This window comes from Ambystoma mexicanum, chromosome 4p, assembly GCF_040938575.1.
Source record: "Ambystoma mexicanum isolate Mex_15411 chromosome 4p, UKY_AmexF1_1, whole genome shotgun sequence".
Lineage (NCBI taxonomy): Eukaryota > Metazoa > Chordata > Amphibia > Caudata > Ambystomatidae > Ambystoma > Ambystoma mexicanum.
Genome location: NC_090927.1, coordinates 679,287,484 through 679,306,562, shown reverse-complemented (window position 1 = coordinate 679,306,562; position 19,079 = coordinate 679,287,484). Strand labels below are relative to the sequence as shown.

The following is a 19,079-nucleotide window of genomic DNA, read 5'->3' as shown; positions in this document are numbered from 1 at the left end:
AGAGAACCTCAAGGCTCTTGGAAGTACTGAGATGAAGGATGACGCAAACCTAGGTAATCTAAGTACTGGTACGAGTTGGCCCCACAGAGCAATAAAGATGGAACCTGTGAAAGAGACGAAGGACTTATACAGTGGGCCCAGACACTGCTGGCAACCTTGTATAAAGATCGACAATGGACTAAACACTGGGTTTTGGGCAGCCGCGTAAGACTGCAGCTGTGATGCGCACTGAGCACGTGAGATTCAAACCTGCTCCGAAGGTAGAGAGCTCCAAGGACACTGGTATTCCACTGCGTCAGATGATCAGAAGGTTCACGGGAGCAGACCTGTGCACAGCATTGTCGAGAGGAGGAAGAAACATAGACTGCAGTAGGGGATGCAATCCCACAGAAGCAGGGAAAGCAAGACGTCTGAGAAACCGAATTACCGCCATCCCAGGAAGCCCTGGCTACATACTGAAAACCCTTGTCAAAGTAAAGGGTGGCACAGGAGATCCAGAGGGGACGCGGGGATAGATTACCAAGAGGGCGCATGCGGTTCTCCGTAGGCCCCTTTGCAATGATAATGCTTGGGTGGCAAGGCAGGGGCAGAAACCCTACAAACCCACTTCTCTCCATTATAGTGCTGGAACAAAGCCGTTGACCACCAGGGAAGGGTTGAGGACGCCGTTCACTATAAAGAGAATTGAAAGGGAGAGTCCCTTATGGCCGTGGCGTACGTAAGCCCACTGACAGCCAAAAGAGGGTCAGGGACCCTAAAAAAAGTACAAGTCATCTTCCTCGTGCTCATGGTTGGCAGGGAAGTGAACCCAAGTGGGCCAGTTCAAAGAGGAGGAGAAACCCGGCTCTGGGACCCAATGCAAGAAAGTGATAAGTCATCTTCCTCATTGCAGTGCTTGGCAAAGTAATGAACCAAGAGAGTACAATCAAAGAAGAGAGGCCAGGGTTGTGGACCCTCCTAACACATAGAATTGGATGTTGTAGGTATGAAGCCAAAGCAAAAAATGACCAGGAGAAGGGAGTCCTTCTCCTGGCCCATCCAGAAGAAGAAAAGTATTGTTCAGAACTTTACCATCAGGGGAAAGGGAGTCATTTCTCCTGATGACAAAGTGTGGAGAAACTAGACTGTTCTAAAATTTGGGAATTGTTTGGATAAAGCAGGAACCCTAGCCTAGGAGAAGGGATACATTCTCCTGGGACAAGAACAGTACTGCCTTAATATTTAGTTTCTAGCGTAAGGGACAGAAGTAAGGTTTTTCTTTACACAGGACGACAGCCACTTTTGAGTTTACAGACTTGATAGTCACCTTATGTCTTTGGTTGAGTCAGTGAAGCCCCTCGTAGGAATAGGGATCGTTAGGTTTTCTTTTTCTTTCCTTTTCAAAACAAGTCTTTAGCCCCAAAATGCCACCTTTTGTGCGAGCCTCCTCCTTATGCACCGTTACAATGGCTCTTTCAACAACACTTGACCAAGGACTAATCTCAACAGAGACACATACAAATGAACAGATCTCAACTCACAGTACTGCGCTACTGTTAAAAGATGCCTGTTAATACGCAGGCTACCCATATTCTGTAAACCACTCTGCTGCTCTCAAATTAGGTCCACGCTTTAAACAATAATATAAAAATAAACCTCTAAAGGTAATGTTGTCGAAGTATGACCAGGTAATTTAATTCGGCAAATCACAATAACACATGCCAGTATCCTCAAGGTGTTCCTTTGGAGTATGAAGCTGGTGTTTGCTGCCTCTATCTGCCTGCCCCTCCCCTCCTGCTTAAATAGAGGGGGAGAGGGCCGAGAGGCGAAGCCGAGCAGGGAAGGCCGTGAGGAAAGGCCTCCCATCTCCCATGCTCTTATCTGCTCTTTGCTGCTCGCCTGACCCGATATACTGCCAGACACACAAGGTAAGGAGCCGCGCAATAGCCCGCTCCCCCATAGCACTACCCTTGCCAAAAGATTATCCAGATTGTGCTCTCGCACCCACACGACACCGCTCACCTCAGAGCCTCCATACATAATCACCCACAACTCCCGACTCCAAGCCAGATCGCAGAACGCAATAAACTCCAGCAACACATTCTCATTCACAAAGACCCTGCCTAACCCAATTATGACGACATGCCCTCACAACTTTGGAATGACCTACGGCCAGCTCCATGGATCTTCAGCTGTATCTAATGATTACATGATACGCAACACACACACCATGGAAAGTCCACTAACTTTGTCACAACCACTATTAAGGACTTCAGGCCCACCCCCACTGCTCACCCCACTAAAATCAGAGTGCCACATTTAAGTGCCCTCATTTTGAACTGCACTGTACCGAATGCCATTGAACCTGTGTCTCCCACTCCTGATAATAGGATCCCTAATGCAAATACTGTGATGCCATATTTAAGTTCCCCCTTTTTAAATTGCACTGTACCGAATGCCATTGCACCTGTGTCTCCCTCCCCTGAAAATGAGACCACTAACACTGCTAATGCCAGAGCCACTGATGCCCCCTCCACACCTTCTCCATGCCCATCCCACCTAGACACCCCCCTCTAGTCACCCCAGAACCACATCTCAAGTGCGCCATGATTAATGCCCGGTCCATTAATGCACATGCATTAGACATACACGACCTCATCACCACACACAACCTGGACCTTCTCATGGTCACCGAAACCTGACTGCATGAAGCCTCCGGTATGGCACTATCCCTAGCACTTCCTCCAGGCTACTCTTATCATTAGACAAGATCGCCCCTCCAAAGGTGGAGGCGTTGCGCTAATAGCCAAAGACTGCCTATCCGTTAGAAAGATTGATAAATCTATGAACAGCGACTACCTCCAACTGAAACTTAACCTCTCTCATCACTCTACCATCATCATACATCTCGTCTACCACCCTCCATGCCCCATAGGAGACTTTCAGGCCTCCCTCACACATATCTTGACGGATAACCTGAAGAAACCCTCTAAATTCATCCTACTCGGTGACGTCAACTTAGGCCTTAATGACAATAAAGATCTAGCAGCCAAATCGCTTAATTCAGCCCTTGAGACCCTAGGGTTCAGGAACACCTTTGCAGACCCTACGCACACTCTAGGCAGAACCCTGGACTGGATTGCCAAACACAACTGTCCTCTCCTCATCACGGCAACACCCCCACCGCCTGGTCTGACCACCATATTATCTCTTTTAGCATCCCCACCCCAATACCTCTACCCCCCCTTCTCTCCCCCTACCTCCAGCCCTCGCAAGAAGCTCCCGCCAACTTACCAAAGAAAGGCTACTCCATTTCCTCCAGGAGCCAACCTTCAGACCACCCTTCTCCACTGACCCTGAGGCCCTCGCCCTGCCCTATGACACCGCTATCAAACTAGCTGTCAACTCTATTGCCTCTCTCAAGCCGCACAAAACTAAACCATCCAGTCATGCCAATGCTTGGTTCACCCGAGACCTCCTCAAACTCCGCACTGAAAAACGGGCCGACTTAACGCTCTGGCAAACCTCCCACTGTGACAAAGACAAAACTGACTTCAAAGCTCGCTCCAAAGAGTACAAAAAGGCAATCATTCTTGCCAAAGCCAAATCCTTTGCATCTAGAATCTGATGCTAAATCCAAGATGAAAGAAATTTTCTCTATCTTCAGAGAGCTAGAGACGCCTATACCTGCCCCCCAAAACTTTACCAAAGATAAAATGTGGTGTGATGAAATACAGCCATGCGCAACAAGCTAGATTCACTCCAAACCAAAATCCAAACCACTAAACAATTGCTCTCCAACCCTCCTACCTCTGCCCCCCTCACCCTCTCTTGGCGCCTCCCCTCTATTCTCATTTAAGGCCATACAGGAGCAAGACATGGTCAACATCATGAGAACCATAAAGCCGTCCAACTGTAAGGGTGACTCCTGCCCTGCCACAATTATCAAGGACTGTACCGACACCCTTGCACCATTCCTGACAGCCTTCGTCAATGCCTCCTTTGCCACAGGGAAACTCCCCTCCTGCCTCAAGGATCTTGGGTCCGACCACTCCTAAAAAAAACCTGCGCTTGACCCAACCTCTCCCAACAACTACAGGCCCAACACCACCGTCCCATTCCTACTCAAGATACTGGAAAAAGCAGCCTACCTGCAGGTGCAACACTTCATTGAGGAAAACAAGCTCCTAGGGCTACGCCAATCTGGCTTCGGCCAAGGCATGGGACAGAAACCGCCCTACTTGACTTAAAAAAATCTGATGGACGATGCCAGAGACCTAGGCAAACCAGCCCTACTACTACTACTACTACTACTAAGACTACTACCTGACCTCTGCAGCATTTGACCTCGTTGACCACAACGTCCTCTGCCACCACCTCTCCTCCATGGCCAAATATTCCCCTGACGCCACGGCCCGGATTACCTCCTTCCTGGAAGGCAGGACCATGCAAGTATTTTCTGACTCCGCCTCTGCCTCACCCACTACCATGCTATGCGGAGTGCCGCAAGGATCCTGCCTCTCTCCTAATCTTTACACGCCCCCTCTTCCTCATCCTCGATGCACTGGGTATCTCCTACACCAACTACGCTGATGATACCCAGATCCTCCTCACACTCGCAGGGAACTATAACACAGACTCTACAACACTCAACACCATCTACAACACCATCCAGACATGGATGGCAGCCAACGGACTATGCCTTAACTCTGACAAGACAGAACTACTCCTGGTAGGATTCTCTGACACACTCAAAAACCTTGACACTCAGTTTAGCCATTTCACCATCGACTCTATCAAAATCCCAGTACCTGACGCAGTGAAAACCCTCAGTCTATCTAGACTCCAACCTTTCCATGAATAGAAAAGTCAATGCAATCGCCTCTTCAGCTGCCTACCATGCTAAACTGATTAACTCTGCTAGGCCTTTCCTCTCCAAGGAGTACTGCACTAACATAGCCAGAGCCATCACAGGCTCCAGGCTAGACTATTGTAATGCACTCTTCCTGGGGACTTCCACCAAAAACCTGGAAAGACTGCAAGTCATCCAGAACAATGCACTCCGTGCAGCTCAAGGCATCTCCAAAAGAGAGCACATCCCGGCCGCCAGAAAATCAGCCCACTGGTTCCCAATAAAAGAGAGAATCATATTCAATGCCCTAACACTGACCCATAAGTGCATCCACCTCTCCGCACCTGACTACCTATCGCAAAGGATCCACCCCTCCACCTCTACAAGGCCTACCAGGACACCGTACGCCAACATGCTGAGCGTGCCCCTGGTAAAAAGAGCCAGAGCAGGGGGCGCCAGCTTCCCCTACCTTGCACCTTCACACTGGAATGCCCTACCTCCTACTCTGTGAAGCGAGGTATCTCTCATGGCTTTCCGCAAAGCCTTGGAAACAGCACTTTTCACCTGATGGGCTCCTCACCCTTACCTACAGAACGCATCTTTTGATAACCTGCAGAATGTTTATAAAATGCACCCTACTGTACTATTGTATAAGATTCAAATGCATTAACTACCTGTACCTGTATCCCCTGTAACTAATTTCCCTGCAAGTAACAGCGCCTCAATGCCCAAGAGCTGTTTGTGCGCTATACAAATGCAAAAATAAAATAAATAAATAAATGTGTCCTTTGATGCTTTTTGGCATGCAATTAAGGTGAAGGAAAGCACTTTTCAAATTCGCTCCATTTTTCCCGCATGCCACTTCTGGGCTTGCCTTGCCTAGAAATGGAAGCAGTATTACCATGCGATGCAAACTCACAGTGAGAGCGCAGTGGATCATCTCAGAGTGTTCCTTTAAATAGCTCAAGTTGCTGTTTTTAGAACAAAAAGGACAGTTGAAGAAATGGGTTGTTAAATCTGTCCACTGTAAGTGAGAAACATTGCGCAACAAATTAGTGAATTTATGGATGTAGCCCACAGTTTTTGTTGAGTCTAGAATCGGAAAGGTAGGCTCTTCTTGTATATGAACTATTTGGAACTATCACATCAAAGTATTTGGGAACATTATTATTCTTTTTTTTTTTTGGGATTACTTTTGGATTCCTTGTATGATCTCAAAAAAACAAAACTGAAAATGTCTTCTGATAGCAATTTCTGTGTGTTTCAGAATATTTCTACTTTCCGTCTCATAATTAATATCATTGCCTGGGGAGCTTCCACATCTCATTTAAGGCTCGTCATAGGTTGTGATTGAAACATTACTAGCATTTCTTCAATTGGCAGTGAATTCTACATTTTAAATTCCTATCCTATTAGGATTGTAGAACAATCTTGCATTTAAAACGTTTCCACAGGGAATGCAAATACAACTCCAGCAGGTATGATTTTTCATGTAATGTTTTGTTTGGCCCCCTCCGTAGGCTGTGGTTCTGTGCTGAATGAGAAGGGTGAAATAGAAATGGATGCCATCATCATGGATGGAAAAGATCTAGGCTCAGGAGCTGTATCTGCCGTCCGATGTATAGCTAACCCAATTAAGCTTGCCAGGCTTGTAATGGAAAAGGTATGTTGAATGTCCATTTCAGTCAGAAATGTGTTACCATAACTCTGTCGCGTATATTCACACCCCACTGACTCCTTTGTTCTCATACATTTTACGGAAAAGTGACGGGAAACTTGAGCAAATTCCCAAAGCTCAGTTTCTAAAACTGTTTTCTGGGTTGAATGTGTTTTACCCGAAGAGTATGAACAGAAAGCAAACCATCTGATGGTAGTGTTTATATTTGTTAATTCCAAAAAGAAATCAACCAAATGTGCACATAGCAAATATATAACACTAACACAGTGTGAGCACATGCGAAATATGGACATTGGACATCCCCACAACAAGAATTTAAAGGCTGCTAAGGGAACAAACTGGTGGTTTTAATACTGCTTGGAAATTGGGTAAATACAGAATATGTTGATTGCAATGCTTGTCTCATAAAGTAATCTCTACATCTGAATAAAAAGACAAACTGCTGGCATTTAGCTTTAAATCCTGCATGGCATCTGGCTCATCTTGTACACTTGGCAGTAAGATGTTCTTCTTTGTTTGACAGAAAGTAAGTTAGTTGCTGTGATAGTGTAATCTGTTGGGTGGTTTTACCAAGTGTGAAGCACAGGTCTTCCCGTAGTGGTCTTGGCTCTTGTTTTGCTGAAATGTGGCTGTCGTCCTGCCAAAGCCGTTATGCTGAGGTAAATCCACATGGTAGGTGGACCCAGAGATAGTTGACTGGTATACCCTTGCAGCAGACTGGAAGTAATTCAGAGATGGCGGCATAGAGAATGCACAGGAGTCTGGACCAGCTGTTCAGAATAGTCTGTGTGATATTGTGGCACCGAAACCAGTACCAGGGTTGAGAAAATGGGAAATCCGGACTTCCACAAGGAAAGCAAGAGTGGAGGAATTGGAAAGGGGCAAGGTAGATGCATGAAATACAGGTTGGCGCGGGCAGGCGAGCAAGCAGGGGAGGCAAACCGCCAGGAGTCTGAGCTAAGCGCACACACCCATTAAGGCTTGAGTAGGGTAGTATTGACGATGGCTAATTTCACTTTGTGTTCCTGTCTTGGTAGCTGAAACCAGAAGTATGCCATGTTTTGTGTGGTGGTTGCAGTCTCAAGAGGCCACCATCTTAGGAGAGGCAAGTGAATGCAAAGCAGTTCCTAGGACATCCTATATGCAAGCCTCCAACCTCCTGCGGACACCCCACCCAAAGCAGCCAATATCGCCAGGACCCATACTTGCTTCCGTCCTAACACTAAGGCCAATATGTGTTTATAATTTTTGGGGACTGTTTAAAAAAAAAAAATATTTATGAACCAAAATAAAAATAAAAGGTCCACATCCAATAGTATTGCTGAACAATCAGTTCAGTCAAGACAAGCATTTAGCAACATTGAAGAGCAGACAGCATACAGCATAAAACAAACTGTTTTAAACCGCTTCTGACTTAGTTAGCGGAAGTCATGCCTTATGCCGCTTGGTCCATTTCCAGTTTGTAAGTGCAGAGATCTATAATTCTTCCATATCGTTTGCCCAGATAGCATCCTGCATCCAATCTGACAATGTCGGGGGATCCTTTCGTATCCGCCGCCTTTTGGATAGGTTTAGTACTAGATTCAGAAAACTACGCCTCAGCTGGCTCATTTTGCCCACATAACCCAACATGTTATCAGCCGATGTCGGTGTCAACGGTTGAACCCATGATCTCATCCAGTGTAGCACAAACCTCCAGCCAGAACCCAGAGAGGGTCGGCAGTGCATAACATATGCCTTAAATGCACCCCCCTCGCTACAGCATCTAGGCCAATTTCGTTTGGTGGTTGGGTAAATTATCGATAGGAATGCAGGCATATTGAGTATTTTAAAGTGAATCAAGCGGTATCTGGTGTTCAGTGATACTTGTTTTGTTAGCATGCAGATCTGTGACCGTTGTGTATTGGTGAAGCTCACTCCCAAGTCCTCTTATCATTTACTTCTAGCAGCAAATAGGTGCCCTGCAGTTGCTTTTTGCCACAGTTTGTATAGCATTTATATGGATTTCTTGCTGATAGAATAAGTGACTTTATATTGTAGAGAGGGGGTGCATTCTGGCTCTACCGGTGTCGACGGCCAGCACAAGGACAGTGCAGCCCTGACACGATAATATTGAAATCTTTGTAATGACGTGTCCCCCACATATCATTTTATTGCGTCCAATGTAATGAAGTTACTAGAGACAACAGGTCCCCGTATACCGGCGGTGCTCCAATGGGCGGCCAGCATTGTGTCTAGTGTAGGATGTATAGCTCCTAGCCCCCACAGTGGTAAGTTTCTATCGAACAGTATCACGCAATTAGAGCACCTGAGATGCTTGGCCCAGGCATCTTGTGTGGCTCACACCCGGTCCAGACCATGTATGCGCTGGTTGCTATTACCTGCCGGAATCAGAAACAGGGGTTTGTTACCTCGGCAGAGTTATTCAAGTCACACATGTGGAGCATCTGGTTCCTGCTGTGGCCAGAATGTGGTGTAATGTATCTGCCAAATAATATAATTGAAAATCCATGGCCGACATGCTGCTCTGTTTGTATGATAATGTCATTCTTTGCCATTTCACTCTACTTCGACCATTCCAGACAAATGAGGAACATATCCCAGTCAGCTTGTTAAAGAAGAGCTTACCAGGCCACATTGGAATGTTGTGGAAACAATAGAGAAGTTTCAGGAGAATTCATTTTCACCATTGCTAGGCACCTGGCCAATGAAACCGGAAGACACAACCATCGCTTTAGCTCAGTCTTCAGCGTCTCTATATAGCTCTTACAGTTCAAGTCCATTGCCAACTTATGCGATCGAATGACCTCTATCCACACGTATTTTACATTGTTAGGAGCCCACTTCAGCCTGCATGTCTACCGGGCCTCTGTGTGTTATCTGTTAGGGGGAATATGTCCGATTTATTGCTGTTAAGTCTCAGGCCTGAGTGTTTACCAAATTAGACCACTGCGGCCAATACAAGCCGGAGGCGTGTATTTGGGTCACTTATTTATATATATATATATATATATATATATATATATATAGCACAGACAGGAAAAACAGAGATCATGATTAGGGAAGTCGACATACTTACTGATTTTATGGAACTAGAGAAAGGAACTGACATGGGAGAAGTAACCCCATCGACCGATCTTGCAGAAGTAGGAATCAGAACAGACTGGATGGCGAAAAGTAATTTGAAGTCGAAATCCAAATTCAATCCAACTACAAATGTGGCCAGTAATATTGGAGTGTTTCAAAGCCACGTCATAGAAGATTTAAAAAGCTTACGTCGAAAAACAAAAAACTCAACATTGAAAGACAACTTGACAAGAAATGAGAGAAGGGCATTAAAAGATCTGCAGGAACTGAAGAACTGTATTATAAAACCTTCAGACAAGGGACTCAACATTGTTCTACAGAACAAAACTGAATATATCAAGGAGGCTTATAAACAGCTCAATGACATCAAGTGCTACACGAGATTGAAAGACAACCCCATGCCGGAATTAGAACTAACAGTGAAATCCTTTCTAAAGAAATATGAAGAAATGGGTATTATATCGGAAGAAACATACACATTTTTGTGGATCAGCAATGCCATAACTCCGACAATATACTTTTTACCCAAAGTTCATAAGAATCTGAAACAACCACCTGGGAGACCAATTGTGTGCCTAATAGGCTCAGCATTGGAAAACATATCGAAATATATTGACGAGGAACTGTTCCCTTTTGTGTGTACACTTCCCTCATCTGTAAAAGATACTACTGATTTCCTGTGCAAAATAGAAAACATTCCCTGGGAAAAAGAATACCTGATGGCCACTATGGATCTTGTCTCCCTCTACAAGTCGATCGGACATGAGGAAGGGAAAACAGCATGTCTACACTATTTGAATACTAAATCTTTGAACTTTTTGAAACATAATGAGATGGTGATGCAAATGATCAACTTATGCCTTACGAACAATGTCTTCCTATTCAATGATGAATATTTCAAGCAGATGCAAGGGACAGCAATGGGAACAACCTTTGCGCCTTCCTATGCAAACCTGATGTTGGGGGCATGGGAAGAACTTGATGCATGGTCAGAGGGAAATCAGATATATACGCAAAATGTGGTTCTATGGTTAAGATACATCGAGGACCTGTTTGTCATCTGGAGAGGGACTGCAAAGGAATGGTTGGAGTACGTTAAGGTACTGAATCAAAACAATAAGAACTTAAGATTTACTGAGACTCACAGCCGGACACTGATTACCTTTTTGGATGTTAACATCAGAATTGTGAATGACAAAATAACCTGCGAGCTGCACAGGAAAAAGATTGGCTCAAATACTCCTCTACATGTACACAGCGGACATCCCAAACATGTGATCTGGAGTGTCCCCTATGGGGAATTCGTAAGACTCAGAAGAAACAACACTACCTTGGAGTCTTACGACAGAGAGAGCAAATTGACGAAAGCAGGTTTCAAACGGCAGATGTATCCGAAGAAAGTCATCGAGAGAGCCTTCCTGAAAGCTAGAGCAATCGAGAGACATACTCTATTGGCTGGCAATAAGAACAAAGAAAAATCAGAAGGGGGAACGAGCACTCGATGTATACTAACGTTTGATAATCAGTCAAAAAGCATTAAACACATTTTGCAGAAACACTGGAGCATTTTGCTAGCTGACCCGGATTTAGCCAAAAGCCTTAAACCCCATCCCGAGGTGACTTTTAGAAGGAATAGATCCTTCAAAGATATGCTGGTCCAAAGCTTCATGACCAAGGAAGAAGAGAAGATTTCAGGAAACTGGTTAACAGCAAAAAGGAAAGGTTTTCATAAATGCACACGCTGCAATATATGTAAATATGCAATTGATGGGGACACTTTTACACACCCAGTGACGGGGCACAAAATAGATCAAACAACGGATTACCTGTGAAACTGACTATGTAGTTTATGCCCTCACCTGTGCCTGCCAGAAATATTACATTGGCAGCACGAAATGCAAGTTAAAGATCCACATACAACAGCATGTGCGAGCCATTCCACGTAATGATGTGAACTATCCAATGGCCAAACACTTTTATGAATGCCACAACAAGGAAATAGACAGTTTCAGATTATTTGGTGTATGTAAAATAGAATTGGGCCCTCGTGGAGGTGACAAGGAGAAGCAGCTAAGACAAAAAGAAACGAGGTGTATACTAGACTTTGAAAGCAAACAGCCCAACGGGCATAACATTGATGAGGAGTTATACACCTTTCTGGGCTGCTAAAGGAATTTTTAAGTTCTCATACCCATATGTCATTGGAAGAACAATAACTTGCTGTTTACCTTGTTGTACTTTGGGTTTCAAATACTCAGTTTAAACATTTGCATCTTGACGTTAGAAGAGTGAAGAGATTTTCTGTAAAAAGGGACTAACAAGAAACGCCTGACTTTAGAATTGGGTGCATATGTTATTAAGTAGTCGTTTTTAATGCTTTTTTTAACAATTTTTATGGTGTAGGTAGTTCTGTGTTTGTTTGTTTTTGATCACATTTGTTGCAAATGAATTTTAATTCTGCACACATTTTTCTTTTCAAGAGGCCGGGAGAATAGAGAAGGGGACAAAGGGAGACATTACAATGTTGGTGGGAAGAAGGTTAAGCTGGATTAACACAGCTCAACGACCACCCAGTAACCCATAATTATTGGGGGGTGTTTTTGGGATAAAAGGTCTGGTCCATTGCTACGTAATGACCACTATGTCATCTCCAATTCAACCACTATGGACAAAATGGAGAGTTTCTGTGCATTAAGAACCTTATAAAGCAAGTAAACGTACAGGGGCCGGAGTAGAGATTCAACACAGTTAATCATTCGATTATGGACACCACCATGCCATTTCCATAAGATCTAGTAGATATCAGAGTATGCACAGAATAGGTATAAAAAGCATGGACAACTGATACATTGGTAATGTTGCCGGCCCTTGCGTAGACCCTAGCTCTATGAAGTAAATCGTGGATGGGATACCAGTACAATATGATCATGCATCGGGGGTGAGTCATGGAGACCTATAAGTTGTAGTTTTTTAGACACACCTTTGTATTTTAACAAGGTGGGAGAAGATGTTTTAATTATGCACTTGTCACTTTAAAATTACATAACAACCAAAGCTGCTAAATGCACTATGCACTTTAAAATCCCTACCCAGTACGATTAACATACGTACAAGGTAAGGGTAGAAAAGCAATTAGGTCGAATGGGTTTTAATGAATGTTGTTTTAGTAATAGTTATTGCTAGCAAGTTGGTAATATTGTAAATATGCTTTATATGAAAAATAGATTTACGGTGCAGAAACAAAGGGGAGGTTCTCCCTGGATTGTAAAATACAGCAGCATCATGACACCAGGTGTTCTTCTCAAATCAGGGGAGAGGACAAACTGTAACCAATAGGATTCCTAGAGGGTGTGCCTAGTATAATTCAGCCTACTCACCCCTTTGGGAAATACATAAATAGAGACAGTTTAGGACCTAGACAGACACACATTCACCCACCATCTGATCGCTGGCGAAGCACTTTGCAAGAGAAATCTATATTCCAAGACTCCAGAAATTTGAAAGCAGAAAGGCCCATTTCCAAAGCTGAACCCTTCTCAGCTTGGCCTTTTGCAATCCTGAAACCAGATTTTCCCCCAGACCTCCAAGGGGAAACGACCCAAAAAGAACAGCCTGGCTGTGCTGTTTCTGCTTTCTCGCTAAGAATTCTTGCTAGAATCCAGAGATCCAAACCAGTAGAGCAGAGCTGTAACCAGATAGCTGTGAACCAGAACCAACCCGTCAGATACAGTCCAGAGTGCCGTGCAGTGTCCAGAGTGCCGTGCTGAGTGCAGAACCCGAGCGCCCTGAATCCTGTCCGGCGGGCTAGCAGAATTCCAGTCCAGAAGTCTTTGACCAGATCCCCGACGGGTCCATTCCAAAAAGTAGTAGTGAGTATCTATAGCATAGAATTGTCCATAGCAATTACCTTATCCATAAGTAATCCTATCCAAACCCATTCTATTGTATCCAGAACTGCATTGTAGAGAATCTTTTCTTACCTGAATTTTTCTCTCATCCCTATAGTCCATTGATGATAGTAGTGTTAAAATCATCTTTGCGCTAATATATTTGCTAAAGAAAGACCAGCGTCTCGGCAGGTAGAAACCATCCAGAGACGTCGCTGGGTTGGTGGCTGTGCTGTCGTGTAGCTTGTGGCTTCATAGACTCCCTAGTGTAAAGAAATATTGTTTTTAATATTCAAAGTGCATCTTTCTTTTGCAAATTTTGACTTTCTGAGAAAAACCGACCTCTACTAAAACCTCCGTAACTTCCCTACTGTGCATGCTAGAAACATCCTCAGCTTTCCGAGAACCCAAAACCGCATTCCAACTCTTTCTAGTTTTTCCGCAATTGCGCTTTTCGCGTGTGGAAAATGTTCCCGCAAATTTTTCATTTGGCTCAATTTCATCACGTGTAAAACAACTGTTCTTTGCATCCGACCTCAGAATTAAGTGTTCCATCTGCTAGTGACGCAATAATCATTGCTAGTGTTTATCTGAAACTATACAAAGCGGCTCCCACTAGTTGTGAATCCAATTTAGTGAATTAAATCCATTTTTCAGTGTTTTTAACCATTCATTCAAAGCCACATTCAAAAGTATTTGACCTGTTTGCCATCATTCCTGTTTCTCTCTGAGTTTGCTGGCAGAAATTGGAATTGAAACTGTATTTGTTGAGTTAGTATTCTTGAAACCTGTTTTCTCTCCTTCCATCTCTTTATCTTGCATATAGGGGGGATTGAGTAGTGTGCAGGAGGAAAAAGTGACATTGCATTTGACTGAACCCACACAAAGTTTTATTCTATGCTGCATTATTTTTTCTACCCATACTCCTGATTAAAGAGATTGTTGATTGTAATATCACCCCATTGGTGATCCTTGTATACATATGAAATAGTGTGATATATATTTCAGTGAAAAAACTTTGTTAAAGGGACGTTATGGTTCCAAGTAAAACCGAAAACCCCCTGAAATTCGCCAGTTATGGTAAGCTAAGCAACCATAACTCGCGCCACCACCGTGCACTGCTAAGACTTACACCCAAGACATCAAAGATGACATCACAAATGTCATTGATGACATCACATGTCTGGCTCCCTCATTTTTCCTTTACTGACATATCTAGGCCACATGGTTTTCTTCAGTAACAGTCGGGAACTAAAAATTGTAAACATACTATATTTGTATACCTATCCTTCAAGTAGGTTCTTACAGTAATTCCCTTAGAGTCCAGTCACATCATATGGAACGTATACATAGGGGAAGACACAAGTTTGAAAGACAGCAATCCTTTCTGTGCATAAAGATAATCAATAGAGTTATCAGCACGTTCTGATAGTTCTGTTGTTTGGCTGTACTTTCCCTGTATATGCTCATATTTGTATACATTGTACTCGCACTACTTTCCTTAGGGTCCAATCCCATTATGTGATACATATACATAGGGTAAATAGCAGCCTTGAAACAGAGCAATCATTCATTTGCATGAAAATAATCAGTTAGGTTATGAATTGTTTCTGCTAGTACTTCTGCTTTTTTGCTAACTTCACTTTCCCTGTATATACCCATATTTGTATGTGTTCTTGTCTCTTTGTGTTTTGTCTGTAGTAATGCAATTATGTAATACATGGGTTTTATTAGCTACTTATTACATATTTCACAGTACACAAAAATCTATTGATAAAACAATTATCATTTCATTATTCAACATATCAACATTATGAATATTATACCTTCATCATGTATGCTGCACACAATGCTATGTTTCTGCATGAGTAGCTTAGTATACTAGATAGAACCCCATAATAGAATGCTGTTTATATCAATGCATCGTTCAATGCACTAATTAGGTTATATTTATTGCAATGATCCTTGACGCTTTTTTCTCAACATTATGATAAGAATCCCTTGTACACATATTTCATGAAAAGTAAATACACATGTGATGTCATCAATGACATTTCTGATGTCATCTTTGTTGTGGGTGTTAGTCTTAGCAGTGCACGGTGGTGGCGCGAGTTATGGTTGCTTAGCTTACCATAACTGGCGAATTTCAGGGGTTTTTCGGTTTTACTTGGAACATAACGTCCCTTTTAACAAAGTTTCTTCACTGAATTTCATAGGTTTTTAGTAGCACAATTTAATAATAATAACTCTGATTTTATGTACATGTAAAATTGAACATACTGAACCCCCTCTACTGAGTTTGATGTCCGCAAACTCTTTTAATGTCCGTGGACATGTTCGGACAACAGCACCACTACACAAAAACTCTAGGGGGGTATGTTTAATTGTTATATCATAACATATGAACATTTTACAAATTCACAAACAGCACACATACACATTATATGTAGTAATAAATAAAAAGTTAACCCATATATGTAACACACTAACCATTCATTTAAATACAATATGTTCTAAAATGGAATATACCAAAAGCAAAAAGATAGGCTTCCAACACAATTACCTCACAGAAACACCTCAACCAAGAACAACTGCAGATCTACAGACCACTCAGAACATACCTTACCTGAAATAGTAAGTGTACTGCATTTTACTCATATATTTATAAACTTTCTGTATTAGATAAAAAAAATGAAATGTTTTTTTTCTTACAGAAACGTCTAGTACTCTGGAGTGGCTAGAGGAGCATTTCCCACATGAGGAAATGTCAGAAGATAGTGAATCTAATGGTAGACATTTTACAATATAAACCATTTAATTATTATTATTATTTTATATACATTTAACATATAAACATTTTTTTGTACAGAGCATACCAAAATAGAAAGTACTACAGAAAAAGCTGTTATGGATAAGATTCTTCACAGCATACAAGAAAAAATTGATCTACTGTTGGCTAATTTTAATAATTTAAAAAACTTTGTGGAAGATCATTTTAAACAAAAAACCACGTACCATTGTCCCACATGTACCTGCCCCCCTCACCATATCCCAGTCAATTATCCCCAAACCCTCTCCATGAACCAAAATGTTTTGATGAGACTTCCATCCCTTCTTCACCTCATACAAATCCTGTTGAAACCCCTAATTCTCCTGTTTTTGTTTGTTTCTGCCTCACCTTCTCTTTCATAAATTAATCATACATGTTAAATAAAGTTACATTTTTATATTGTGTTCTAATTCATTTCATATATTTTTTTTAAAAAAAAGCAATTTAGGTGTCCGCGGACAGCGCGGGTGTCCGGAATGTCTGTAAAGAAACAAAAATGGAGGTGTCCTGAAGAACAATATACCTCTCCGTATAGTTCGGTAGCAAGTTGAAACTGTTGAACAAACGCGGTGTCCTGAAATGTTCATAAATAAACAAAATAGGGATGTCCTGAGAAAGGTATGCCTGTCCGTTTTGTTCGTACGCAGGTTGAAACTGTTCTAAGAACACATCATGTGCCCTATAATGTTCGTAAATGAAATAGGGGTGTCCTTAGAACACTATACCTCTCCGTAATGTTTGCATGCAAGTTGAAAGTTTTCTAAGAACACACGCGGTGTCCTGAAATGTCCGTAAAGAAACAAAAATGGAGGTGTCCTGAGGACGCTCTGCCTGCCCGTATTGTTCGCAAGCAAGTTGAAACTGTTCTAAGAACAAATGCCTGTCCGTAACTGTTCGTTTGACGTGTGACGCACTTTTAATTACTTCAGGACCCGAACAGTGTCCGTAGAACATCAACGCGCATGCGCAAAGCACTGTCCGTGCATTTGGTGTCCTGCGGACAGCCACTCCCTTCGCGGACATGTTCGCGAAGCTATCATGTGACCACGCCCACGCTGATCGCGTGTTCTGAATGCGGACACTGTTCGTGTCCCCGAACAATTTAAAAGTACATTTTCAAGTAATCCACAATATTTTTCAATAAAAACTCACCATAGCACAAGTCCCACATACTAATCCTGAGTTTCTATATACTTTTTGAAACTTTTTTTGTGTTCGATCTGTCCGCGGACAGCGCGCATGTCCACGAACCGCGTACAAGCACCCCTATAAAAGACCCCGCCCTAGAGCTTATTCTCATTGTGTTTCTGGCTATCCTACAGAGCACAGCAAATTTTACTGCCAACTGCAGATTTCCATCGAGAACCTGATGGCATCCATGGCTGCACTGCTGCCGCCTGGTGCTGCATCTGCCTCAGCACCACCTCCACCACCTCCCCAAGGGCCTGAAGAGGGGAACAGGAGTAAGGATGCAGAGGAGGATGACGAGGATGAGGTAGTTGAACTCCCTACTACCCGCACTCGGCGTGAGTCTTGGGTGTGGCGGTTATTTACCATTCGTGGGAATGGTCCTAAGGCTCGTGCGAACCAAGTCACCTGCAACGAGTGCAAAATGGTACTCGCTCGCGGGAGGCTTGGTTCGTACAGCTTTGGGACCACTACCATGAAGCGACACCTAAAGTCATTCCACACTGGGCCCATTCGCAAGGTTTTACCTTGCGAAGAGCGTAGTAGGTTGACTTCCTCTACTTCATCCTCCGTTTCTGATCCTGTCACCACAAGGAACACTCCTGTGGGACAGCGTATTCCTCAAGCTGCCTCACAGGCCATACACAATGCTGATGACCCTTACCTTTCAAGGGTCACAGTTGTGTGTATGTACTGCGATGCAGTACTCTGCAGGGGGGAGCGACTTTGAAGTGCTTTTGAGACTATCGTCTCAGAGCACGAGAAGATCTGCTATCTACCCAAATAAAACCCACTCTACATCTTCCTCTCTCAGCTCGCCCTTTCTTATCCCCGTGGTTGGTGTCCCCCGCTTACCCTCCTTTCCCCCTCCTCTCCTAGTGTCTTGTATAAAAAAACCCAAAAAATATAAAACAACAAAAATTTTTAAAAAAATAAGGCTCTTTTCAAAGCCGCCTTTCACAGTTAAAAAATAGAAGTGAAAATAAATGAAGCAGGACCATGTGTATTTTTTAGAAGTCCGTGGACAGTCTGCGGACATCTAAAATTTTGGGGTGCTGCCCTATCATAATTATTGCAATTTTCTCTGGTAGGAAGTGGTGGCTCTGAACAGAGCCTTTTGGTGGTGTTTGTGTTTGAAAAATTAAAAATACTCAACGCCTTCTACAAAATGGATCGGTAATTCTAAAAAAGGTTGCAATGCATTTTGTACATTTCTCAGAAAAATCTGATTGCCAGCATAAGTAAGATGGACTCCATCTCTACGAAAAATGTATGTACTACGAAACATAATATTTTCATTGTGAAAAGAGGACATGCCAAAATCTCTTAGAAAGGCACAAACAGCCTTATTGACATTGCGCCTTGCTTTCTCCATTTGTGGACCAAAGGAAGAAGAACAAAGCCACATTTGTCTCTGCGCAATCCGTGAAACAATTACTTGAGAATTTGGAAACATGTCCATGACCTTCCCAAGTCCTTCTTTCATTGCAAATTGCAAAGAAATTCCAGACGCATGTCCTCAACTGTTCCCTCCACATTGAATTATAATTATATCTGGATGTTGCTCTGTCTCCAAAG

At 43.0% G+C, this 19,079-nt stretch overlaps 1 protein-coding gene across 1 annotated transcript in view; it reads left to right on the top strand.

Annotated features, from left to right (window-relative positions):
• The window catches only part of ASRGL1 (asparaginase and isoaspartyl peptidase 1), a 568,063-nt gene that overhangs the window by 41,958 nt on the left and 507,026 nt on the right, over positions 1-19,079 (top strand). The window contains exon 4 of the mRNA XM_069606224.1: positions 6,352-6,494. Within this exon, the coding sequence (XP_069462325.1) occupies positions 6,352-6,494 (143 nt within the window). The remainder of the gene's footprint in view (positions 1-6,351; positions 6,495-19,079) is intronic.